This window comes from Toxotes jaculatrix, chromosome 4 (genome assembly GCF_017976425.1).
Source record: "Toxotes jaculatrix isolate fToxJac2 chromosome 4, fToxJac2.pri, whole genome shotgun sequence".
Classification (NCBI taxonomy): domain Eukaryota; kingdom Metazoa; phylum Chordata; class Actinopteri; family Toxotidae; genus Toxotes; species Toxotes jaculatrix.
The window spans coordinates 15,369,988-15,397,727 of NC_054397.1; the positions used below are offsets into that span (position 1 = coordinate 15,369,988).

General features: G+C 41.2%; 1 protein-coding gene across 1 annotated transcript in view; it reads right to left on the reverse strand.

The window, feature by feature from the left end:
• Positions 1–27,740, reverse strand: part of LOC121181390 (phospholipid phosphatase-related protein type 5-like) — a 47,994-nt gene that overhangs the window by 12,406 nt on the left and 7,848 nt on the right. The window contains exons 3-4 of the mRNA XM_041037338.1: positions 25,571–25,681; positions 9,985–10,173 (exon numbers count right to left, since the gene is read on the reverse strand). Coding sequence (XP_040893272.1) covers positions 9,985–10,173; positions 25,571–25,681 — 300 coding nt within the window. The remainder of the gene's footprint in view (positions 1–9,984; positions 10,174–25,570; positions 25,682–27,740) is intronic.

A 27,740-nucleotide genomic window follows, 5' to 3' on the forward strand; every position in this document is an offset into this window, starting at 1 on the left:
ACATTACTAACAACCTCTCAGCTCTGACAACTATATAGATAAGTTGACAGGACGTGTGTGGGAATAGAGGAGCACGGGGAAGAGCACATGAATGTGTTTGTGAGAGACTGATGGGAGAAACTCTGGAGGCTGGAGTGGGTCTTAATTGGCTTTCTTCGAGTTTCTACCCATTGTGACATGGTGACAGTCGATTGTAGGGTGTTCTTTTGCTTTTGTGAGCGTGACTCCAAACTGTGTGTGTGAGAGAGCAAGCATGAAGAGTTATCTGACAACAGCTGACAACGAGAGACAATGAAAGGAGAAAAAACATGAGGACATTAAAGGATGAAAAGGTGATCATAACCCGTAAGAGCACATCAGAGAAATACAGTCAGTTGTGAAAACCTAATTTTCCAAGAATGTGTAGAGAGAAAATAGAGCAGTCAGCGGGCATCTAATCATGAGCCCTGACTGCACAGAGAGGTACAGCGTAAACTGGTGGATTTTTTTAACAGCATGTGTATCCTAGATGTTCAGTCAACCATCACTTTCAATTTTACAGCTCCTCACTAAAAGTGGCTTCAAAACAGGACGTCAAATCACATACGCAGAAACATATTGAAGTTCACCACATACACAGGGGTGTATACGTGGAAAGCGGATATGCGTGGAAAACACAGACATCCACACTTTCACTCTGTCTTTTGAACAGCATAATGTACACACCGGGGTACTATGAGTAATACTCACAGCAATCAAAACAGCAACGAGTGATGCAGCATTAAATGCCGGTTTGACGTAAACACATATAAAAAGCAACTTAAGCTCAAGGGGGGGAGTGTCGAAATTAACGCTGATGTAGCGGTAGCATTTTTTTTTTTTACAGATGTGCTTGTAATTTGCTGTTCATCATTAACACCTTGGGGATACTGTGTGATAACACTAAATCTAGATACACATTTTCACCATGAACTGATGTACAGTGAGTCATATCTGGTTCCGTGTTAAAAACCTAATCTGTGTGTTTACGTGTCTATAAGGTGTGTTTCAGCGGATTTCCTCTTTACTTGTCCACCTTCTAAACATGAGATAACGCTGAATGACTGAACGCAGCTCTTCAGTAGTTATTGTGAAAAGAAACACAAAAAAACCTCTATGGGGATTAGACTGAGTCTACATGAGGCTTGTGCAAATATCACATGACATGTTGACATTGCAAGTCCAGTGCTCCACTTTAAAAACACACACACACACACACACACACACACACACACACACACACACACACACACACACACACACACACACACACACACACACACACACAGGCAGCCTTCTCACACACCAGCAATGGTAACCATGACAATTTAGCTGCTTCAGCTTCATCATCACCCACACTCTCTCCATCCATCTCCTTCCCTCTGTCTCACCCTGCTTTTATTCTGCATTTATTTCGTTTATGGCCGGGCAGCTTTCCCAGGTCTTTGTGGAGGAGAAAAGCTACCAGAAACATCTCCCTGATTTCCTGTGTTTATTTCTATATTTTTCTCCTCTGATACAAATATAAATTGTCCCTTCTTGCCTCTTTTTCCGTCCGACGTCACTGTTCAAATCCTGTTTACACCCAGAAAGGTTTTAACTGCGGTTTGAGGTATGACCCCGTTCTTCTTCTCTTTTTCCAGCTTTCCCCTCTTTATTTTCTTGTCTCTTTGCATTTTCCTCTTTTCCCTCAAATCTCTGCCTCTCTGTCCTTATCCTGCTTACTTCCCGTCTCTATCACCACCTCCTCATATTCTCCTTGTCCTCCTCTTGCAAGTTGTGCTCTTTCGATCTGCTTCCACTAAAGAAGAAACAGAGGGATCCATGGATCAGTGTGGGAAGAGACCTTGCAGCTAATCTGCCAGAGTTAGGGTGTGAGTGTATGGCTGGATTAGGGTTCTCATCTATGGGATAGAGCATGTATTACAGGCTATCATAGTGGGAATGGATAGCTGGTCAGGCGTATCGACATGGGGCTACATGGCCTACTGTCTTCATCCCAGTGTGATTGGCAGTAACAGGATAAAGCCATGATTATCCCTTATTATCCCTGCCCTTTTTTCCACTGCTCCGTCTCATAAGCACGACTGCTTACGCACTCATCTGTCTGTCTGCCTGCCTTTCTCTCTGCCTCTGACTTTCCCTCTTTCCCTTTTGAACATACAAACACACAGTGGAAGAGATATACATGGACAGATGGACAGACAGGGACAGACAGATGGTGATGATAACAGGCTAAACAGATTATACAACCAAATCTGGTATTTTTGTGAAGATGGATACTAAATTAGTTTGTAATACTAATAACAATAATTATAAACTTATAATAATAATGGCACATTTTCAAAATTCTCACTTGAGAATTTAAAGTTCTCTCACACCGACCGAAGAACAAGAGGAACTTAAAACCTGATATGTTTATTTAGTTTCATTATTTTTGCTTATTTCCTGTCACAACTCTCTACTGCAGTACCAGACCCCGCCACTCCCTCACTCTCCAGCAGCTGTCCTTAGTTTTTCCAGCTGTTCCCCAATCACCTGATCTCCACCCGCTCACAGTACACACCTGCCCCTCATTCCCCTAAACCGCCCCCAAAGCATACCAGGCACTTTTCCTCTGTTCCCTGCCAGACTGTCAGTCCTGCTTTGTCCTTAGTGGCAAGCTGTCCTGTACTGTGCCTGTCTGTTATGGCTGTTTTCCTGCCTAGTCCATTTGTTTTGTTTGGCTATAGCAAACCCCTCCACTGTACTTTGGACACAGTAAGTTTGGATTTAATTCAACCTGTCTACATCAGGGTCATGTCTTGGGCCTGTTTAACTGAACTTTTCTAACTTAACCCTAATTCCCTGTTTTCATTAGAAAACACTGTTATTGCATGTGTGCCTGGTATGACATCCAAATGAACCCTGGTCCCTGCAGTGACATGAAAAACATGGAAAATTCTTGTTCATGTACACGAATCAATAGATTCAATTTCGGAACTCTTTCACAAACTGCTGTAAGAGTGGGCTGAAACTCTGCCACATTACAAGTGATGTATAGAAATGCAGTGTCAGCAATGGTGTGTACTGTATATTGACTGACTTTTTACAGCACCATCATCATTGCAGGACAAAATCATTACAGAACTTTTTCCTCTCTCCTACATCCTTCCTGAAGACGAAGTCATCAAGGGAACTGATCTCCACATTATGAATTGTTGGGGGTGAGGAGAGAACAATGGGAAAGTTTCAGTGTGACACCCAAATCTTTTCTCCTGCTCGATGGTTCTTCCCAATCCTCTTTTGTCTGTCATATGTGACTCCATTATTCATGAAGGATTGTCCTGAGGCTTAACAGTATGCAAACTTCTGGCCAATTTGCATATGGGCATTGGACTGGTGTGTGTGTGTGTGTGTGTATGTGAGAGGGTCTGTACTGATGTGTGTGTCTCGCTGCATGTGTAATAAAATACAAGTCCTATGACAATTGCAATCAACTCCAAAATGTCAGAAGAAAAAGGATGATTGCACAAATGAACTGCAGAAGTTCTCCCGTTTCACTATCTATAAAGATGCTTACTTCAGCCTTACTTTACACTGTGTATGTGTGAGTGTGTGTGTTTTAGTGTGTGTGTGAGCAGATTTCTTCTGAGTTGCTTGTCAAAGATGACAACTCTGATTACAATAACAATAGAAGGTAAATATAGAAAAGAGAAAGGCAAAAAATAAGAACAGGGAAAAGCCTGGATATTCTGAACAACATAATTTGCTAAACATTAGCATAACAATGGAGCAGTCAGGGAGCATGATGGGAGCTGTCTTAATACAGGGGCACTATGCTGTAGCAGGGCTCACCTACAGCCTTCCATGATTTGAAATGTGCGTCTACCTCAAACACCTAGCCAAGGAGTAGAGGAGGAAATCAATTTCCACATCCAAGTGTTTATGACAGAGACAGAAAAAAAGTGTTGCTGGCTACAGATTTGACATTTCCCTCCTACTTCTGAGGAGATCTAATCAAGAAGATTGGATTTTGTGATACCGCTGCATGTTACCACAGCAGGAAGGGTGGCTGCGTGGTTAGAGATGAGGTGCGTCCTCAAAGCAAAATCCAAAGTGACAACTCATTTATAATAGCTAAAGTTGGATTTAAATAAATTAATTTCAAATAAAACTGTCACACTCGGGAATGGGGGGAAGGAAGGAGAGGGACTTCAACTCTGGTGAATCTGACATGTTAATTCATACCTTTGGACTAAAGCAACAGTGTTGATCAGGTAGTTGAACGGGGAGCCATGATGTTAGTTGTGTCACACCATTCAGTTTTATATATCTCTGCTGAATGGGAAGCAATTGAGCTTCACTCTTCGTATCCAGTTTACCATAAATGAAACTGATCGCAGCCACCGTAAGACTTGGAAGTAGTCATTATGTCACCAATCTTCTAGCCTTGTCCATATCATTAGGACACAGATAAATTTTGCTCAGTAAATCTTTCACCAAGCTCCGGAACAAGTTACAGGTGAGTGAATATGAGTTGTACAGGTAAAACTGTACGAGGAAAAACAACAGTGATGGCACCGACAGAGCAGAAAGTTGAGATTCAGTTCCTTAAAACATATCACATGGCCATTTTGCCTGAAGCAGTTGTTGGTGGAGAACCTAATTTTTCTGCCTCTTCTTATGTCTTATGTTTATGTCTTAGATACCATTTTTTTTTCTGCTGCCAAACACCACTCCAAATGTCATCCATATTTGGCCATTTCTATGTGGGGAAAAAGATAAACCACTAAAAACACAACATCAAAATATCCAAAAACAGAGTCGTGCTACGTCCTGCTCTGTAGATCATCCTGACCTTTGACCTCTAGAAGCCAACGAGAATCAGTGCCTTTAGCATCCCGCATCTACTCACATCTGCATCTGTTGTAACTCTGCCATTCTTCCTCTTCAAACCTGACTATTGTCCCCGTTCATCTCTTCACACTGAGGCTGGACTGTACTATAAAAATAAACTATCAAAATGTCCAAACACAAAGTGACTGTGACCACATCCACCATCTGTTTCTCAAGATATGACAGCAACAACAGCACAGTGCAGTATATCGTGCATCAAGAGTTCTCACTTAATAAACTCTGGCATGACTGGATGATATGGTCTGTCTCCATGGTTCGCCCCAATCCCCATCTTTCTGTCATATGGAGCTGCATTATGCATGAATGCTCTTCCCAAGGTTTAACAGACAGCAGCAAACAAACTTGGAACTGCGAGCAGCAACTGAATGGCATTGGACAGGCTCTCTTGTTCCCTCTTTCTTCCCCTTTCCTCTCCTTCATCCTTTAGCTGCTCTATGTCTTCTTTTTGGTTTTTTTTTGTCTCTCTGGTACCTCTGTCTCTTGTGTTTCCCTCTTTGTCTCACTGCGTTGCGTTTGTTGCATGGTGAACTCTCACTGTCTCTCCTCTCAAAGAGCGCCTTCACTTTGCCTTCCCGTACTGTTTGAGAGGCTTATATTTAGCTGCATTAGAACAAAGCTCTCCAGGGCAAAAGCATTTGGCATTATGCTTCTGACCCACATAAAAAAAAAGGTGGAGAATACATTCAAAACTTCAATTCATTCACGACCTCATATCCTCTCTCTTGTACTTATAAGTGTTAGTGTAACACAGTGTGAGTCTCCACGTGCTGCGGAGGCTCACACTGTGACACATGCATTTTAAGCCTACAATTACCATTTGATCCTGTGATTGGTCACAGTTTAACTGTATCTGCTGATGGGGAGTTGTAGTGTGTAATCAACGCACACATACGGTCTCCGTTACACCATACACATCCTCACATACACACGCACGCACAAATAATTAGCAAATGGTTCGAATAGCACTTTGCCCCAGTCTTTCAGCTAGCTTGGCACAATAATCGGTGTGGGTGCTGAAATGTCACTTGTGCTGTGTCTGGGGTGTGTACTGTACATAGACTATGCATTATACGCGTGTGCTCTATGCAAATGGAATTAGCTAAAGTTGTGGACAGAGATTGCCTGTAGCCACTCTGACTAGCAGTAGTCACACACACACAAACAAACACACACATACATACACACACACACACACACACACACACACATTGACTCCCACTTGCACACACAGAACCTGTTTTCACCGGCGTTGGAGGAAAAGATGTGAGCCGTCATCCACCCACACACTTACCTTCACTGATGCACTGTAACTTACAGCATTTTTGCCAAGCACCACACAAGTGCCTCTATTTCACTCACCCTCTCACTTCCGCTCTCTTCGCCTCTTCACACACACACACACACACACACACACACACACACACACACACACACACACACACACACACACACACACACACACACACACACACACACACACACACACACACACACACACAGTATTCTGCTCTAATTCTCACCTAGTTACTACATCAATACTCAGCTGTGGTCTGCTGTGGCATGCGTTGTTCAGGTTCAGTTTGACATGAGAGCGATTGCTGCTACTTTTCAACATTGTCAGTTTCAAGACAGACTTTTGATCAGGCTAAAGAAACATGGTACACTCTGTTAATCAGCCCAAACCAAATTGCATTCAAGCCCAGATTTTCCATGTTCAATGAGTGTCATAAACCGTTACAGAACTCCTCGCCTTTCACCTTAGAGCATTTCCATACTGTCAACTATCAATCAGAGTTGTTCCACCCAAAAGAGGAGGACCTGATGTGCCAAAACACAAGATATCAAGAAAACTTCAGCTGTAAATATTATAAACAATATTTTGTGGCTACTGCTGGAGCTTTTGACTGTATTCCACTACCTTCATCTGAGAATTAATTTCAGTGTCATCAAATGACATAAGTACCAGACTTCAGTCATGTGATAACAGGTGGTTGTCTAAACCTAATATAATTTAGAAAACCTTACTCAAGAATGAATATCCATGCTGACAAAAGTTATCTTTACATTCAGTGCTACTCATCAAAATACACTGAGTGTAACCTTGAGGTCTAACAAATCTGGTGAATATATTTCCTTACCCACAAACATTTGCAAATCCGATTTCTTTTAAGTATTTTTAATCATGTACAGTTTATATTCATGCTTTCTTGCTAGCAGCCTTCTCCTTCCGTGCCTTTGTCAGAGCATTGCTGCTTTTCTTGGCACATTACCATCACTTATAAATCAATGGAATGGTGTGAAACTATCATCAGGAATGTGCATCATGTCACCCACATGAATGAAACAAACAAAAAGGGCCAGCAGCTCATAAAAAAACCTCTCAACTTTCAGTTGAATTCCATAATGTTCAGCATGTTGTCAGTAAGAGGTCCTTCAAATGATGTTTGACATTTCAACAAAGATTGCAACAGCATCCAGAGTGTCTCACTTCACTCTATCTGTAAACAGCTATAGAGGTAGATGGATAAAGATGTTCTTGGCTGAGTAGGTACATATTTCAATGACTGATTGTTTAGCTGATTTTGTTCTTCTGAAATTCAGAGCATCAGCACTTTTAGTTTAACTTACACATAAGTTACTTTGAGGTCTACAGCTTTTAGGGGCTCACAATAAAAGCTCTACACCTGTGGAACTGTGCTCTTTAGGTGGTAAACTTACAGTACAGAGTACAAAGAAGTAGCAGCAACATCAGCAGTTGCCATGAGTGGCGGGTGGGGACACTTACTTGAGTGAACTTTACAGTCAAATAACTCTCTACAAAGTTGGTGCAAATTCAGGCAAAGACCTTCCTAGGGGCACTCCAACAATTTTACATGTCACAGTGTGAAAACTCCTGAACAATGTTCTCTGCAATTTAGGAAGGAGTTTTGTCAAATTCAAGAAAATAACCCTGGTGATGGCATCTGGATTATCTCTGTTTAGGCTTAAATCAGCATTTTTGGGGGTTGACCCAGACTAGGGACTAAAAGTCTTTTTATTTGAGCAAGAAACTACAGTTATACAGTTGTATGCCTACCCATCATTATGCAAAGAGACAGCAGCAAAAAGGGAGAGGGTCTGGGGGAAAAATAAGAGAAATCTGCGGAGTTTCCCGAAAAATCAGTTTGAGCTCTCGCACACACAGACGCAACTGATACACACAAAGTCGATAGATATTGTTACAGCAAACGTCTGTACTGTCAGTTTGAAGACCTCGTCCATTTTCTTTTTATGACTAAAAGTCTGATGGAAATTTCAGAGAAAAAAAAAACGAGATGAATATCTGTGTCTTTATTGTATCTGAACAGAGGCTCGTGGGATGGAGCGGTATCTTGGAGCGAGAGAGAACACAGATGCTCTGACTTTCAAAAAAGCCGCTTCACACTCCAGGCAAAATCACGCCACTCAGCTCCCAGTCTGCACAGCTCACATACCCCGGTGCCTGCAGCCTCCCTCCATTCTACTGCATGTTAGGCTCCAAACAAGCAAACACACACACACGAATAAACACACACAGAGTGCACCTGTGCATCTGCCGTACGTGCTTTAGGAAAAAGTCATTGCTATGTGAATCTTTTACGAACAGTCTGTTGCCCAAAATGTAATCAAAAATCACTCCCATTGACAAACAACAAAGTCTCAGAATGACACCCTAAAAATGCCAATGATCTAGGGTGTCAATGACCTAGTTGCTGTTATCAGACAAGCTTGTCAACACAGGAGTAAAAAGAGAAAATTGGGTGACAGATGAGAGGAATAGAAACTATACAGCAGCAAATGACCCAGGACTGCCTGTACCTAAGTGTGTGTGTGTGGGGCTTGTTTTATTATGGTCATGGTGTCTGAGAACCAGGAGCCCACTGTACTTATGAGGTCCGGCAGCTTCGTGGGGACCAAAATGTTGGATCCCCCAAGTTTAAATGGTTGTTTGAGGGACTTGGTTTTAGGGTTCAGGTTAGAACTGGGTTTAGGTTAGGGTTAGGGTTGGGTTTAGCCATATAGTTGTGATGGTTAAGGTTAGGACATTAGGCAATGGAATACATCATATCAATAACGAGTCCCCACAAATATACTGAAACAAGGATATGTGTGTGTGTGTGTGTGTGTGTATGTGCGTGAGTGCCCTAATATGTGGCTCAGAGGCTGCCATGTCGTAATGCCACTTAACTGTAGGACATCAAAGAGACAAGCCCTGGGGGACAAGGCAAACAGTCATAGAGACAGAGCTTTGATGAGGATGTGAAGCTGTTTCATTATTAATAATGTCCCGCTGTACTGACAAAAAAGTATGGCCGCCGTAATGGAATTCAGTATATCCTAGACTGATAACAACAATTACTGTCCCTTACAATATGCATTTAAAACTGATTTAGTGTGAGTGTAAATGCATGAGTTACTACGATGAATGGCAAAAATAAAGTAGATGAATAGTGTGTGTTTGATTCACTGCATCAATGTGCCTTCTGCCAAGAATTCATGACCTACAAATTGTAATTCAGTATAGATGTTTAATTATTAAAGATGCTTCATTATGCATTTTTAAGTCTTGGATGAGGACGGTCTGGTGAAAACAACAATAATTGTGCCTCGTCTTGTGCACCAATAAGGGAAGCCATTCAGAGCTGATATTTTACTCTGATGCTGTGCAGTCTTGAAATAAGGACAGACTCTGTACACAGTAGCTATCTCTGACTGCTCTATGGAGGACAAATATAGTGCTCGTTGCCATGGTTATGACAGAGAACGCATCCACACAAACAGAGCAGTGAGACCACGAGGATACACACCTACACACCTCTCCCCTCTTTCAATCCACAAATGCCACGTGTAGATGAGGAGGAACTATCCGTGTATGTGTGTGTGTGTGCGTGTGTGTGTGTGTGTAACATGTTTTGGGTTTATCGTGTGTGCATGCATGTAGGTGACTATCATGCCAGTTTCTGTGAAATGTGTGTCATGACCACCTGTAGAAGTACGTTTTTTTTTTTTTTTGTTTTGTTTTTTTTAACAAGTTGAACATAGACTCACCGTCACAGTGGGGATGGCGGTGACGAGGGAGTAGACAAGGACGGGCGGTGCCTTGCTGTTGTCCTCTGGTCCTGGGTACGGCTTGGAGTAGGCTTTGTCGAAACAGAAGAAGCCCTGGATGTGCACGGGGAACGTGTCCGTGTACTCAAAGTAGTACGCCAACAGAACGGTCCCTGCCATGATGACCAGCTGGAAATAAAACATATTGGTTCCAGCTTTAGAAGTGGATCCACAGGAGAGTGTGGTGGTTGGAAAAGAAAAGACAGCCGGAAAGAGAGAAGTGGAAAATACTGTCACGGTTAGAAAAAAAAAAAAGGAGAGATTTTTCCTTAACAGAGCACAATGATGGATGCTTCCGTAATGTGTAAAATGAATCAAGTGTGCGTGGAGAGATAGTGAGGGAAGAGGATGAGAGGGAGAGGGAGGGGGGAAAAGGAGGGAGGGAGGTAGAGATAGAGACGGAGGGAGACAAATAAGGAGAAAGACAGATAGAGAGAGGGGGAAGAGAGAGCAATGACAGAGATACAGAGTGAGAGAAAGATCCCTTCAGCAGTGTCAGTATGCAGAGTGGGAGGGTAAAGAAACAAACCGATCAAAGAAAATAACGCTATGTGGAGGAAAAGGAGAAGAACTGAACAAGGATGGGAGAGAGAGTGGGGGGGTGAGACACATATGGGGTGAAAGGGAGCAGAGTGGTGGAGAACACAAGAGGAGGCAAGAGGGAGAGAAAAAAAAGCATCACTTTCGATGAGCAGAGGGTAGGACGAGAAGAATTATATATGTGTGAGTGTGAATCTCTGCATAAGTTAAGTTAGTACTATTCTGCCATTTAAATTAACAGCTGTATGCAAAGTGCAAGCCATGAAGCATGAAATATGACCTTCATAACATTGTAAAAGTTAAATAATAAAGATAAATTAGAAATTCATAACAGATTGTGTGTGAGAGAGGCAGAGAGTAAAAGAGGGAAAGGGCGTGATAAACATAGAAAACATAAAAAAAAGTGCTATTCTGCACAGATGAGACAGACGCACAACTACTAATTATTCACTTATACTCCAATAAACAGCACATTAACGCCTTCTCTAAATCGGTATCTGAAAACCAGAGGTTTTACTTTTTTTGTTCATTCACACAATAAAAACTCAGCAGAATAATGCAGCTCTAAATGATGTTATTTCATTCAAATTCAACTTGTTTCCTTTTGTTACTAGTTTTTCCAGTGGTGCATTGTATTTCCAACAGTGGGTAATTCCAAACTCACCAATCATTTCATCAATCAATAACCATCATCACCAAACAAATGAGTTTTAGGGAGCAGTGACAAAATATAATGCAACTACAACGAGAATAGTGTCAGCACAGTGGATAGGAACCAGAACGATGAGTTTGGGATGATGTAGGGGTGTTTATGTTGGTCTTTAAATGCAGGATTCAGGCATTCAGTTCATCTGGAAGTCAATAATAAACTCAACACAACAAATTGAACAAACTCAAATTACAGTCACAGGACTCTGTCTTCATCTTATTCCCTGTAATTAGTGCCAAACCACAAGGTTCTTTCAAGTAATTATTAGGATATAATTTAAGTTAACATGTAATCTGTGACTGTCTGCTGATTTTATTTTAATTAATATAAAATTACATTTGATGTTAAGACCCTCTTTGTGATTTACAGCACTAAACAGGAAAAGTTTCACAGCAGCAGATGGCTGAACAAGTGACAAGCCGCTGAGAACCTCCTCCAACATGTTTATCCTTTTCAGCAAAGTGACAGAGTATCCCACTTGGCCTAATGCTATAGAAAGGACAGGGGGAGACTTGTTACACGTAACACTATTCAGCTTTATTACACACTGCAGAGTGACAATGAACATGGGTGTGACGGTGTGACCTAATTCAAACTCCTTACATTACATGCTCCACTCCCCTGTCCGATCTGCAAGTTTCCTTTTCCAGTTTCCTTTACAGTTGTTGAAATTCTGTGGATTATTCATTATCCAAATTGCAAAATCAAATAATTGATCTGCGCGTTCCCACGGCAATGCGCAAACATTATCTATTTCAATCTGTTTGTGTGAGACGTTGTAGTCTTTGCACTGAGGGTCCCAAATGAGGAGAGCATCGCACAGCAGGGACGATATATTCAGTGACAACACACTTGCCCTGAGGTCCTTAAAAGCAAAATCATAAGGGACACAAACACACACACAACACACACACACAGAATATATGCACACTCGTATCCGCACATGCTGGCAAATCATGCAAACACCTCCAGCCTGTAGTTTATATATAGTCCAAGAACATCAAGCAGCTTGTTCCTCCATGTTTTTCCATGTTTGTTTCCATCTACTTGAGCTTTTTTGTGTGTGTGTGTGTGAGTGCGTTGGTGTGTGAGTGTGTTTCCGAGTGCAGAGTGTGTTTGAGTATGTCTGTAGGCATGTGGGTGCATCCCCATGTCTGAGGAAGAACTCTGACACAGGCACACCGTGGTGAACATTTCTTTCCATCATGCATTTCTCTCTTCTCGCTGAGCTACAGAAGGCTTGAGGGAGGAAGCGAGGGTGGGAGGTGTAGAGAGGTGGGAGGAAGAGAGCGAGGGAGGTCCACGAATACCCATCAAAGTTTAAACAAACATTTGAAGACAACTGCATAAAACCTCCTTGGGAGATTATGCATGTCATCTTGCATCTACGTTTACTCTAGATGAGCATTAAGACTCGCTGTGCTTATTGACGGTACTGTCAGGCTGAGAGATCCAACAACCATGTCTGCAGAATGATACATGAGAAGACACGAGTTATAGTTGAGAACACTTTTCTGTTCATTATGGGACACGATTATCACATGATCTTTTTTTTTTTTTCAGTGTGACAAAAAAATACAAAAGTTCCAGTAAATAGTCATTCAACTTCTCATTAATACAAACAGGAAAAAAAGCCTCCTGACTGAATAAAGGTTCATAGCTCACACATATGACATTTCATCTGCCTTCCCTCCCACATGAACAAATAACCAACCTCCTGTACACTGCAGCCACAGCCCGTTTGCCTAAATATTCACAAAGGACAAAGTAACTTCAAATTGATGGTTTCTAATTAACACAGAGACACATCCTGCACAAGTCACCTTGGAATATTAATCTGCATAAAAATCATTTCCAAAGCATCCTGTGCCTGTACAGTATGAAAGTACCGACATACTTAAGCTGCAGGAGGGTCATGCAGTGTTTTAACTCAGGGTCATTGCATGGCAGCTTCCTTAAGGTGTTTCTAACTCACAAAGTACTCACATTTTGAATTTCACACAGAAACTATTTCTCATCACTGGTACAAATCAGTTTCTGCATTTTGTCCCTGTAAAAGCCCCTGCTCTAGCACCTTTTGATTCGAATAAATTACATGTTAAATTTGGCCATACATGATTTTTTTTCAGGTGATGATACAGAACTGGATTTCCATTTTTGTGTCTGATAAGTTCAGTCTGTTGCCTCCACTTAATGGACTGTTCGGCTTTCTCATCCACAAGTCCCTGCCTGACCCTTTCAGTTTCTTTCTTTATTATTGTTTAGACCACATTTAACTGGCAGGGCAGCTTGAAAGGGGCTTTCACACTGAATTAGCAAATGAAAACAATCGCATTGTTCTTTTTGAGGATGGACTTGCAGGAGAGACACATCATTGCTTTTATTTCGTGTTCCAATGCCAAAGTTCTCCTAAACCCTTTGTGTCCTTATATTGCTTGTCTATTCCAGATTTACTCTAAGCTGTCTTTCAGCTCAACCCAAATCTTTAGTGGTCATTTGGGAAATCTGGCTTGAAAATAGTTCAAATAATCAGCTGGTAAGACCAACACAAGAAACAAATTAAATAACAGAATATGTTGTTTGCCTTGTCCTCTAGAATGATCTGATGTGACATCTCGAAATCTTTCGTCTGTGTCTTCAAAAACCATTACAGTTATATTTATTATATACTATCGTATTAAAAAAAATGACCTTCACCTGTTTTACGATGTGACTACGTTACGGTTAAGGTTTGGTTAGGCTTAGAGAAAGATGGTGGTTTGGCTTAAAATGACTTTATAACTAAGGCTAGGGGACCTTCCTCGTCGTAGTTAAGGTTATAAGAACGTTATTAGGGTTATGGAACGATCATGGTCATGCTTTAAAAAAAAAAAGCAGGAGAGAAGCAGTGGAGAAACTGTGTTAAAAATTCTTATGTGCTCCCTGTGCCAACTTTGTTGTTCTTTAGTAGCAACACCTGATTTCCTCCTTTGTTCCCATCAAAATTACTAGGGCTGTGAGAGGGTTTTGTCATTTTGGGGCATTTCCTGAAACTAGTAATGCTGTCTTTCTCAGGATAGCTTCCAGTGTGAAGAAAATAATAGTTGGAAAGGCTAATCTAAAGTTGAATGTTCCGGCTTTATTAGGCAACATCTTTTGATTTTTAACACTGAATCAAAACGACTAATGTGATTGGCTGCTGATACTGCTAATCCCACTGGTAATCAACAGTCCGCTCTAAGGCTGTGCGCAACTTCTCACCAATGTCTGCATATTGTTTTCATACTCAAGTATATATATATATATATACAGATAAGAAGCTCAGTGTCCTCATTATCAAACCATAGACAGCTGCTCCCGGCAATCAAGCCCACACTGGCCCAAGCTGGAGCTGACTGATTATTATGTGATTGTGGTAAATCTCCATTGCTCTTGCTGCGCTTCATTTATTCATGTGGTTGTATATAGAGTATATACAGTGTGCTGAGACTACAGATCCTCAAAGACAGGATCTAGATGTTCACTGCCTCTGATTACTAATGCCAGAGAGACTCATGCTCATGCTGCCCTGAGTCTGCTGCACATGTAAGTAGTTTACAGTTTAAACGAGTGGGAAAGACACCAAGTTTGTTGTCGCCTCTTACTCTGAATGTGGAAATTCAGTGGTGTAAGCAATAGATCTGATTCATCAGCTCTTGTGAAATTACAGAAAAAGGCAATTTTTTGATATCATATAAGATTTTGCCCTTTAGATCCCTCCCACCGTTTTATCTAAAGAGCTTTGGCAGTTCTAGATTAAATTCACAGAGGGAGTCACTATTTATCTCTTCATCTTTTAGCAAATTAGAAACTCCTCTTTTTCTTCAGAAACCTTTTGTTACACTAGAATGCAAATATTAAGAAAATTGCTTGTGTGTGTTGAGTTTGGGATGATGTGCATTTGTTTGAAATATTGTATCTTCAGCAAAATATAGACCAACAATGAAGAAAATGAAGCTTCAGTGCATTTCTGAAGGCACAATATACAATGAAGTTTCAGAGGCTCAAGGATCACGAACCCCCACTCAAACCTAATATTACAGTCTCATATTTTTCTTTGGCTGAAAGAAGCAAAGGTGGGTTACACTGACTACACTAATCAAATGTACACAATTTCTCCAGCATTTGAGGTTTGAAGCCTGTATTTAAAGCAGTAAACATCACAACATAGTTGTTGTTTTTATGAATCACAGAGACTTGGTACTGCCAGTTCAGCGTTTCTATATCTGGGCTGATTCTATTGACAGGAATGACAAATTAGAGATTATGATTTAGCTACTAAAATCTGTCATCATAAAATTTAGCCACAGGATGATCACTTCAAAGGGAGTAACAGCAAAGAAAATCAAAGGGACCATTATGGAACTGATGTGACAGAAACAGAGGAAAAAACCTTTTAACCATAAATGAGCAAAATAAAATGTGACAATAATTATATGTTATGGGCAGGAAAAGGGGAGGTGAAAATAGATGTGGGCATTGCTGATGTCTCTTGGGGGCCAAACTGTGGGGCTCGCACATAAGTGCTGCATGTCTACCCTTGGCCTGTGTGGAGTGGCCAGATGGCACAAAAGTCAACTGATAAAGTCAAACATGTTTACAGAGGATGAGAGTGTGTGGACGGAGGCTGGTGCTGAGATGACAGCACCCTGCTGCGAGAGAGCGAATGTCACACGGCTCAGGAAGAACCGGAGACATGCTGCTTCGTTTTACTCTCAAAATGTCTGATATGTTTTTTGAATGAGTACCATGTATAGTATGAATGGGTCCCACTAAGCACGCAGCAGGCTGAGCAGTTCTACACGTGCACATTTAGAGAGGATGGTTTGTTTTCTACACTTATGCCACTACATACAGAGACACATTACAAAAAGCAACATTGCTACATACAATGCAGCAAAAACATAACACATATACAGAATTAGATAAATTAACCATTTATGCACTTCTGTACACTTTCAAATAACATATCTATGTGAAGTTGTACACTGAATAGGACAGCAGAGGAAAGGATAGAACTACTACAAGCCTAAAGTTTATCCTGACAAATGGTTCTTTTTTTTCCCTCCAGTCCCAGGCTTGCACCAAATAAGTGACTAATTTTCATTTTGAGTTTCATCCGTAAACAGCCAACTTGGTCTCTGTGCATCATGCATATTTATAAAATAAATTTCAGTTTTTTAATGGAAAACAAAATGTAGCTCACTGCCGGTTTCACTGAGATGTAAGACTGAACACCAGCAGTGCTTCCTTCCTTTGAGGCACAAAAACTGCCCAGTTTAAACACTGAGTGGTAAAACATCAGATCTCAACTAGGGCACATAAATACCTTTGCTTTCTAGGTAAAGTCTATGCTCTCAGTCCAATCCAATGCAACTGTTCTACCATAAAGTCTACTTTTTAATGCCTATACTGTTCAGCATACTGTCATAGTGGTGTCAAGTTAAATGGCGTGCTTTAGCACTGAGGTCATAGTTAGTGGTGGTGGTTTTGCACTGTGCTTGTATTGAGAGGTGTTTCTAATATTTTCATCCTCATATATGTAAATGGGAAGGTTAAAATATTAGAAAAATTAGAAACACCTCTCAATATAATGTAGTTGTTGCAGCCGTGACCCACAGCCCACACCCGCCCTTGTGTCTAACCCTCTTGTAGAGCTTTTGTGTGTATGCTAAGCAGGATGTGTGGTCTCCTATACAAGACTGGCTCCAGCTGCTAGAGGCGTGGCCCACCCTCGTTCCCACTTCCTGTCTGAGCCATGGATCCTCATTGGAGCGGCACCTGATCTGGCTCTCCAATCAAGCAGATGCAATTTGGGACCGAGATGATAAAAGCTTGGCAAACATATCATTTGGCATGTCTGGTATCCTCGGCTCGCCAGCATGCTTCTCGTTGTTGTTTGAAGATGTTAGTTGGAATTTGTCGTACTCAGGTAGTAGTTAACCCTTTAACATTCCTGCCAAATTTGCCAAAATCGCCTGTCAACTTTCAACACAAAACAAAGGCGACAAAATGAAGAAACGAAGGAGAAATAGTGGGATATATTTTGGAACTGGAACGATCCGATTGCAACTTTGCTATGCGTGTTGAAACCGCAGGGTGCATAGAGGAAAAATAAAAACAATAATCGTCGACATTATTACTTCGATGTTTTTTAGAAGATGGTTTAGTTCTGTGCTGTGCTGCATGTGCACCACCTTAAATGCAGTAGTTATGTAGGTACGATAAAACACAGAAATGTCCAAGAAATTGCATGTTAAAATGAATTTTAGCGGGTTAAATTGGGGACCTGGGGACTGGGCCAGATTTAAAAACTGACCACATTCACATTCAGACAAACTTTGTTTAGAAACACTATGAACAGGAATGCTGTTTTGGCTGTTTATTCTGTTTTTGTTACAGTAGAGTAGTTAGAGAAGTTTGTTTTCATATTCTTTTATAAAGACAGTTGTAGCTTTTGTTTTTGAGAGTCCATTTGAGAGTCCATTTGAGAGTCCATTTGTTTGCCTGTTTCAAACAGGATCTGTTTCCCCTTTTTAGTTTTCCTCATTTGTTTTTTATTTGTACAAATCTTGTAAGCTCCTTAAAAATTAATAACTTTGTGTACCAAAAACATCCCATTTTATGTTGCTTCCCTTTCCTCCTATGAGCTGAGCTGTAACAGTATTCCAGTACAACACCACCTTTAACTATGAGCTCAATATTAAACATGTCATTTAATTTACACCTTTCCAACAATGTCAACAAGATACTGAACTGAACACTAAGGACTTGATGGTAAAGATGGATATGATGGCATTGCTGCTGACTTGGATTGAATTAGACTGAACAGGTGTATCTAATGAAGAGACCATAGAGTGTGTAACATAATTCTCCATAACATATTTTCCTTAATGGTACATCTGTTTATAACGTGTGCCATCAACCACCTCAGATTCATTGAAAAATTTAAAACATATCCGCACAACAGAGTGGTGTGAGTAAACTCCTCTAACCAAAGCAGAGCAGTGCTTTTCACATTAACGCCACATTAATTTCAGGTGGCTTCACAGCGTTACTATCCTTGCAGTGTTCAGCCCCCGAGTGTTCAGCCCTAAATTAGCATGAGACGTGGCTGGTTCACCTCTCCTCCTTTTTTTTTTTTTTTTTTTTTTTTTGTTTTGTGTGAGTTGGTTTCCTGATGAGCTCACATAATCACTAGGTCATGTGATCAGAGCCAATGAATATTTCACAGCAGCTAAAATCTCATCTCTCTGATTTTCAGCATATGGCTGAAAAAAGCCAGGGTCTGATTTTATACAAAAAAAAAACAAAAACGTGCACACACACACAGACATGGTGGCACAGAATCATACACACATCACTCTCCTCGTCCACTTATCACATGCAAATGTTTGAGGGAAAAAAAAAAAGTCAAAATACTCACTGAGGCATATCATAGAATGAGCATAGATAAAAAGCAAATGAATGGGCTTGACTGCCTCCTGGTGTCACCAGATTGTATTACAACACACTTAGCAAGACAAGTGCAAGATAGATGAGCTGAGTGAAAACAGTGGACAAGCCAGAGGGGCAGAGCCTTAAAGAGAGGACTGGGAGAGGCAGCAGAGGGAAAGTGGGAAAAGATAAACAGACAGATAAAACTGTTAACGAGACATTAGTATAACACAGAATGTGGCAGGGCAAAGCCAAGCGTGCCACTGGGAAATAAATCTTAGAGAGGCGGCGGAGAGGAGAAAACAACAGGGGAGAGAAGGTGAAAGAGAGTAAATGAGGATATATGAGATACTGAAGGAGGGTGAAGTGGAGAGAAAGGTAAAATACAAAGAGGGAACAAGGGAAAGGAAGCGGATCAAAGCAGGCATTCATCTTTTAGGGCACCCACATGCCCTCCCCTCCTTCTCCCTCTCTCATCTTCCAGCTCTTTTGTTTGTCTGATTACTGGGTGTATTTTATCACAGAGTCTTGTTTATCTTAAATTCATCAGTTTCCTTTTTTTTCCTCCTCTGTTATCTGTCAAAAAACATCGTTTCTCAATCATTTTAAAGCCCACGCTCGCTGTGTCTCCCCCTTTCTTGCTGCATTTCCTTCCACGTCTCTCAATCATCGTCACTGTCAAAAGCCTATGTATCTACTCTCTCACATACACACTCTGTATCTAGAGCATCTGTTCCACATCCCTGACTGCGTTCACTCATTTTTCCCTCCTTTCACTTCTCCCTCTCTTTACAGCAGATAGATACACGCAGAGCTTCCTCCAGTGGACTACATATCCCTGAATAGCACATTTAAATGTACGCTGCTGCACACCAAAGAACAATCACACAATTCTACAAAATCCCCAGTCCTCAAGCACACATGCCCCCGCATCTTACAAACAGGGGAGAATAAAAGGAGATGCAGGCAAACACACGCAAACATGTTTCCTGAATAAAACCCTACAGTGCAATTAAAGGTCTTCATTCCAAAGCTCTCTACTTACATGTATAAAGTCTTAGCATGTATTATTATCATTATTTTTATTCTATTTTTTTCATAAATAAAGAGAGCTGCATCTTTTTAATGCTTTTGCAGTTTTGGCTGGAAAAAGGAATAATTTCCCTAACAAGTTTGACTTGTTAGTGAAATTATTCCTTCAGCCAATTTCATAAACTGTTGATTATTATCTTGATTCTGATATTAGACTCTTCTGTTACAATTTCGGCGTTTATCTGACCTCATTCACAGCAACATGCATCACGGGCAGCAGAGAGGATCAGTCTGCATTTCTTAATCCTATAATTGCACGCAGCTCAGAGAGGAGCAAAAGCAAAGATTACATCTTACATCAGCAATTTTATTTTAGGGACTTACTCCAGCATGGATCTTATATTTCTATTTTTTGATAAGATAATGTGGCCCCAGCACTGCAGCCTAGATAGACTACTGTATTCAATATATTCACAGATGATATGAACCTACAGTATATTGTGATATACAGGGTCTCTCATCCATCGCTCCCTGCCTAAAGTGATAACAGGTGGGAAGCAACCAGCTAACAAGTGTTTCAAACATCCACCCAGAGTGCAGAGAAATCCCAGTGCAGCAGACAGGGAGGCAGGTGCTATTCATGGAGATAATGAGGGGAAAACTAGGGAGAGAATAATATGAGAGTGAGATGTTACTGTGTCTTTATGGCAATGTGTGTGTGTGTGTGTGTGTGTGTGTGTGTGTGTGTGTGTGTGTGTGTGTGTGTGTGTGTGTGTGTGTGTGTGTGTGTGTGTGTGTGTGAAAACTAACAGAGAATTCATCTATGAGATATTCCAGCATACGGTAATTTGTTCAGGGGACGTGATGAAAACTAAATTATATTCTCATGTACCTTTGCTGTTTCTGTATGTGGTAATAAGAGATGGTGATGGTGTATAAATTGCCCATAAAGAGGTTAAAGAGAAGTTAAAAAAATCATTAGCTGCACATTAGGAAATAGCTTGAAGGGCTGCTGTATGAGAAGAGCTGCTCCTACATCACAGTATAACTTTGTAAAGTAAATCTGGAGTTATTATGAAATGGAGAACTAATGGAGAAATTGTGAGCACAGTTTGGTTGGGGGGTCTTGGTCTTGGCGCAAGTAAAACTGTCTGGAACAAACCGTCTTTAGAAAAGAGTAAACACATACAACAAATGTGTTGCCTGGAGGTAGAAGATGTACTCTGGCAGTGTCAAACCCAGTGGGGAATATGGATGAAGTAAGCACATGCAGAGAGGAAGACTCTTTGTTGTAGGGAACTGTTGGCTTGATGCATTTAGAATGCTATTCATTATAGGAGTAACCTATATGATGCTGCCTTCAAACCAAAACCAAACGCGATAGAAGATGCCAGAGGCCATCCGTGTGCACACACAGCAGCACATTTCCTGTCAACAAGCAAGGTAACTGTTTTCTGGAATCAGTGAACTTGGCAGCAAAATCAAGCATGGTAAAGCCCTATGATCAGCAACAAGACAGATGAAACAAAACAGAAGTTTGGTTTGTAACCATTAGGAGTAACTGTGCCACCTAGAGATTAAATTTGTATGCTAATTTTGCCAAATATGGCATGTAAGAAATGCAATTACTTTGTGTTGGAATATGCTCAGTGGCAATGTTTTTCTGAAAGGAAAAAAAAACTAAGGTGTGTCATGCACAAGACGTATGTAGCTGGTCAGGGTGGATTGGGATTTTTACACTGGAGACTGAGTCCAACGTGTGGTTAAGTTTGCACAACAAGAGCACTTTGGTTAAAGTTAGAGGAACATTTTTAGACTTACATGTTATTAAAGTAAACATGTTGTGTCTAATCCTTCCTGTCAGTCACATTTGGGTGTGTTATGCTTGTAGCGGCTAATGTAGCCTCAAGCTGAGATAAGGAGAAAGCTACAGAAGTCTGGTAAACTCACTTCTTTGTAACTCCACACGCCAAGGTTTGCTTGTTTACTTGTCATCTTTGGCTACAATCGACGCTGACTCACGTGAAAACACTTTAAAATTTATTGTAAAATTGGTGGAGTTCCCTGTTAACCAAGTGCCTAAACATAACCAAAAAACTGTTTTATCTTGCTCAAGCAGATGCTGTATTCCAAGAATGGACATAAAACAAATGTGTTAATTAGCCAGAAACCTATGTATCAGACTTTTTTTTTTTTTTTAACATGAAACAAAGAAAAAAGTCTAGAGGGAAATACAGCTGACAAGGCAGAAATTACTGAGCAGGCACAAATTAGGGCATCCACAGGGAAGCTAGGAAGTGAGAGCTGTAGGCAGAGATGAACTAACACCTTAAAGTATCATCAGAGACAGCACAGGCCGCAGAACTGAAATATTATGTGGTCTAATGCTCAGCAGTCTGTTTACTTTACAGAACTCACTGTGCCACAGGAGGATGCAGCCAACAAGGCATGAGGAAGGAGCGGAGAGGAAGAAGCTACTCTAAACTGGCAGTCGAGGCTGAACAGCAAAGCTGGGAAGCCTGGATACACACTGCAATGGCTGGGTGCCATGAATTAGTAGGTACAGTACATCCACTAACAGTTAACAGTAATTATTATCTCATCTTACTATTGTTACAGCTGATCCCACACTACTATTTGTGGCTACAAGTTGTACGCTCAGTGAGATCCGCTCAGAGTCCAACTTGTAGTTGAGTACTCTGTAACTCAGCTTCAGTGCAGATTTTCGCAGCAGGCCTGCCTTGCCCTGATCACACCAACTCACAACCCTCCTCCCACCCACTAGCGTCTAAAGAGAGTCAGGAATCAGTTGTATCAAAATGACTTTTTAAAGAGGGTCCTTTGAAGCAGTGCCTCTGTTAGGCCCCAGACAAGTCTCTTGTGAGGCTTCACAGCATGACGGCAGCGACAGCGGTATCATGGAGTGAAAACAAGAGAGAGGAGTGAAAGATACAGAGGGAGAGGGGAGAGAAAGAAAGACTGATCTACTTCCCATTACACTGTTTTCATCCCGCGTTGCTATAAGTGAAATTGTAAAAAAATCATTCTCACATTTTAATCGAGTGTGAGAAGAAAACGATGACTAGACAGAGACGGGCGTAGGGGTGGGGGGAGAAACATGGAAAGTGTGAACAGAGGGAAAGAGAGATACAGTAATCAAAGTTAAAGACGGTAGACAAGTCTTAACTTAAAAAGGAGCAGTGAACTGACAGTGGAACTGAGGAAAAAGGCCATCGTCACACAGATGAAGGAAGAGGAAACAGAGAGCAACAGACAGGGAGAGATAGAGATCTAGATTGTGAGGAAAGAGAGGGAAAGAGAGAGGGAATCGGCAACAAGATCACAAGAGAGGAAGAGGAATGAGACTGGGCGTTTGAATTGAAAAGAAATGGGTAATGAGATGCTAATGTAACAACAAAGGATTGAGTGCCCTCCGGGGGGAGCTATGCTACAGCAAGCTGCTTCAGTATGAGCACAGCAGAGGGGGGGGGGGGGTGGAATTTAAAAATGCCCTTTATTAAACTACTGCAAAGCACAGAGATTCATTCAGGTGCATCTATAGTGATTAAAGTCAAACAGGATTCTCCTCATCACATCTCTGGTGGTGTTTGAGCAAATTAAAACAATAGACACGCCCCTGGAGGAAGGGGTGATTAAGGTCACAGGAAGAAACACCCTCCCCAGGTGCGGTGATGCTGATGATGTTGCCCTCTGGTCTGCAATATGAGGTGAACATGAGGACAAGGTCTGCTAAGGACAAGGTCTGCTTGGCCTGAGAAGGAATGAAAAGGTGGAGGAGGTGAATGGAAACAGGAGGAGGAATGAAAAGAAATAAGAAGAAATGCTGGAGAGCCCATGAGGAAAGATGAAGATGGAGTTGAGAGGTGTTGAGGAGAAATTAGGAGAATGGAGGTCTTTGCAATGGCAGACAGACTTCTGAGTGGGAGGAGGAGATGAAGCTTTATATGTTAAGGGGAATAATGGAGAGATCCATGGTGCAAAAGATGTAATTACTCAAGGGAATAAGTGCTGGAGAGGAGTGATGAGGAGGATCGGCATGAAAAGAGTGACTGGCCAGTACTCAAGAGACCGTCAAAGAGAATACTGGAAGAGGGGAGGAGCACCACTGACAGATACAAGCCTAGAGATATTATAGACGCACTGTGAAAAAATTAGAAAGCTGCAAAATCATTATAACAAGTCCTCAAGAGGATGCTAAGAATGAGCCAATACCAAAGCACAATGAGGGAAAATAAAAGCAAGCTTAAGACCGTGCGTAAACCTGCGGGGATTGTGGGATATTTGTGCTATAAAGAGATGCACCGGTAACAGAGGTGCGTTGAAGAGTATTGTTATGAGGAAATAGTGTAGGATTCGTGTGCTGGATGTGGCACAAAGAGCAGATGAAAAAGCTATAGTGTGATCTCATGAGGATGTTGTGAATGAGTGAATGAGTACAAAGAAGGAGAAGAAAAGCAAGGTTGAAGGAAATCCTTCAGGAGATTCAGCTGAATCTAGCTGCAGTAGCTGGCCGCTACTGCAGGTGAACTAAAGAGAGATGTAGTTTGCTAAAGATAGTTTGCACTTGAAACTTTTTGAATGATAACTTTTCACAAGATTTGTATTTACTTAAGTCTGTCTCCGTCTGGTAGGACAGAAAAACCTTCATATCTATCCTCAGCTCTCTTATTTGCCTGTAGGCTATATCTGTTATTGCAAAATCTGAACTTCTCAGTTACCCGGTCAACTTTCTGTGCCACCATTTGACTCAACAGTTTCCACCAACCTTAAACTTTAATATTTTAACCCACAAAAGAACGTAACAACACATTTTTAGGCCGATTTCAAAAGCAAAGACTTGTAGCTAGTGCTACAAAAATCAGCAAATTCAGCTCATTCAGGTATCGCTGCAGTATCGTCGTAGCTCTGATGACCTGCAGGCTTGGAACGTGTTAGCGGTAGCACAGGCTAATTGGGTTTCCGTTCTTAATTAGGCCAATTAATTAGGAAATGTAGCTGGGGCCATGAGCGCTCCACCAGGTCATTTAAGGATTACAGGGAAGAGAAGAGTCGTGGGAAGAGCAGAAGAGCAGAGAGAGGAAAGGAATCGAGGAGGTTACGAACAAAAAGGTCACTCGAGAGCGCCTTTGTTGCAAGAATACCTTAGCGATAAATCCCTTCTCTCTCCCGCTGAATGTTATCACTAAGTGATTCATGGACTGAGGGTAATTACCCCATTGTGACAATTTAATCAAATCAATCACTTCTTTTGGGAGTCAGTGAATTGAAAACAGAGTTTGCTAATTCATACAGTTTCCCAACTGACACTCATTGTTGATAATCTGCAGTGAGAAACATGTGAAATGATGGAAGAAAGAGATGTGGGAGAAAAGGAAGGAAAGAGGAGGGAGAATATTCACAGGCAGTAGACTGTAAAATGTGCTTTCATTTGTCCATCAGTTTGCCCTGCGTGACTCCAACATCCCAGAGGTTTCTAAAATCTCCGACACCTGGAGAGTACACTTCCACTCACTTTCACATAAAAACCATGCAGGATTTTGCACAGCTTGTGGCACACAGCTTTGTCCACAATATCAAAACATGAAAGCTTGAGATTTCTGACTCTAGATCTGTGTAAAGACCAAAATATGACAAATATTGCCTTCAACTGTAAGGCCATCACTACCAAAAGAAAGGAATGAACCATTTTGAATACATTTTCAATGTTCAGGTCAGATCAGGCTCAGATTGTCAGAGGAGAGTTTGAATAACATATGTCCAAACACTCACCTCCACAAAGAGGAAGCAGGGCACGATATAGGTGCTGGTCTTCTGCTGGCCTCGGTCTCCAGGTAGGTTCCTCATCGCCCTCCTTTGTGCCGATAGCTGACTGTCGATCATCTGTGGGGTCAAAGGTCATTGTAAAGCTTCAGTCTACCACATTTGATCTGTTATGTTTGGTGCCAGCATTGCTGACACCGTGAGAGAAGTCTGGGGTGATTCTGAACTAACATTCAGCTACTTCTGGCTGTAGACAACAATTGGTGTGACTTATGTGCAAAGAAAGAGACCTGGCTGCCACCTCAATTTAGTCACTTCATTAGTTTCAAATTTGTGACTACAATGAGTCACTATACAGTCTTCTGAGTTCAGTGTGATACAAGAGTGTAAATAGTGGTCTATTTATATTCAGTGCCTGGCTCAGAGTAAATCTTAGTGAGAGAGTTTCATAGTCTTAAGAGTCATATATATATATAGATATAGATATACATATATATATAGATATATATAGATATATATAGATATATAGATATAGATAGATATAGATATATATAGATATATATAGATATATATAGATATCTTGTCGAGTATCTGTGTGTTTTGGTAATTTGGAATATTTGCCTCAATGGTTATTGGCTGAAATAAACTTGAGTAAAACTTCTATGAGGCCCTGTGCACACAGAACGATGTCACTTGGCAGAACCAGTTTAAACTCCATGTGCATTACACTGATGCTGCTCCCAGCTCCCAGGTGATGCGAGGCAACACAGCTGTGTGTAGCAATTAAATTCATATTGGATGAGTCGACTGCATGTGATTACTTGCAGTTACTTGTTGCATAACCTTAACTTTAACAATAGTGTAGTTGCCATGTATAAGTGTTGCACAGGAATACAAATTTTGAAGAAAAAAAATGTTGGCATTGATCTTGTGACTGAGCTGAGTTTCTCTGTCTGAGAGTTTCACTCATTATCAATAGATCAGCTCAAGGATGTGCTTTTCAGAGACTCACAAATGTGGCACCACTGGTGTGAAATCAAACCTTCACAGTGAACAACAGAAACAACATGTGTCCCATTATGGTTAAGATCTTCAATCACTCAATTAGAGTGAATACACCTTACACCTGGAGTTCATAATGTGCAAACCAGGGACCTTCAATGGTGCTGACAGCCCCCAAGCTTCATGTTGTCAATTTTACCATTAATCATGTCTGAGCATGAAGACGGAATCCTTTTATAATACCTTTTTTATGCAAACGCACACCTAAATTTATCCCCCCACACACAAACTCACTCACCCATATGCTGAGATGCCCACAAAGATACCTTCAGCAGGATACATCAAAAATGCTCAAACACAGGCACACATACACGCCCACACACACACACACAAGTACAGGGAGGCAATCTAAAGAATTTGGGGGGGAAATGAGGTTGAAAGGAGGAGAAGTAGAGTGGAAACAGAGGAGCGATGATCAAAAACAAAAGCCTGACAGAAAGAGATAAGAGAGAGGCAAAGTCATGATGCAGACGTTCGGAGACTCTTCAGAAGTAAAGAGGGTGGGGTGAAAGCCAGCAGACTCAGCAATGGGAAATAACAGTGATTGGGGGGGAATAACAGGTAGAAGTTGAAGGAAAAACAACTTCAGCCCCAAAAGTGAGAACAGGAGGAAACAAGGGAAGAGATGCCGATGAACGTTAGAGCTGGAAGGCCAGCTTATGAGATGCTCAGGGATCGCCGACATGGAAATGAGTGCACTCATGCTAAATAAAATGAGCCTCTGCCTTTTTAAGTTGAGGGGCGCTTCAAAAGGCATTCAAATAAAGATCCTCTTTGAATCAAACAGCAAATGCAAATTTTGAAATCATGATGTTGTTAATCATAGAGAAAAAGCCCTCAGCAATCTTCAATATCATTTTATTCATTCAAACAGCAATTGGTTTTCCTCTCAGATATCGAGCTTATTCCCTCATCTCCTTGACAACAATTATCTCGCTGACTTTATGGCTGAGGGCAAATCTCTGCTGCCTTGTCAGCCCTTTCCCCAATCAATGGTCGTTATGTGTGAGAGGGGAGGAAGCCACTTCACAAGGTTGGAATGGGTCCATGTCTTCATAGAGCACCTGAATACCTATTAACAATGTCATAAAATGCTAAATCCAAAAGAAGAAACAAT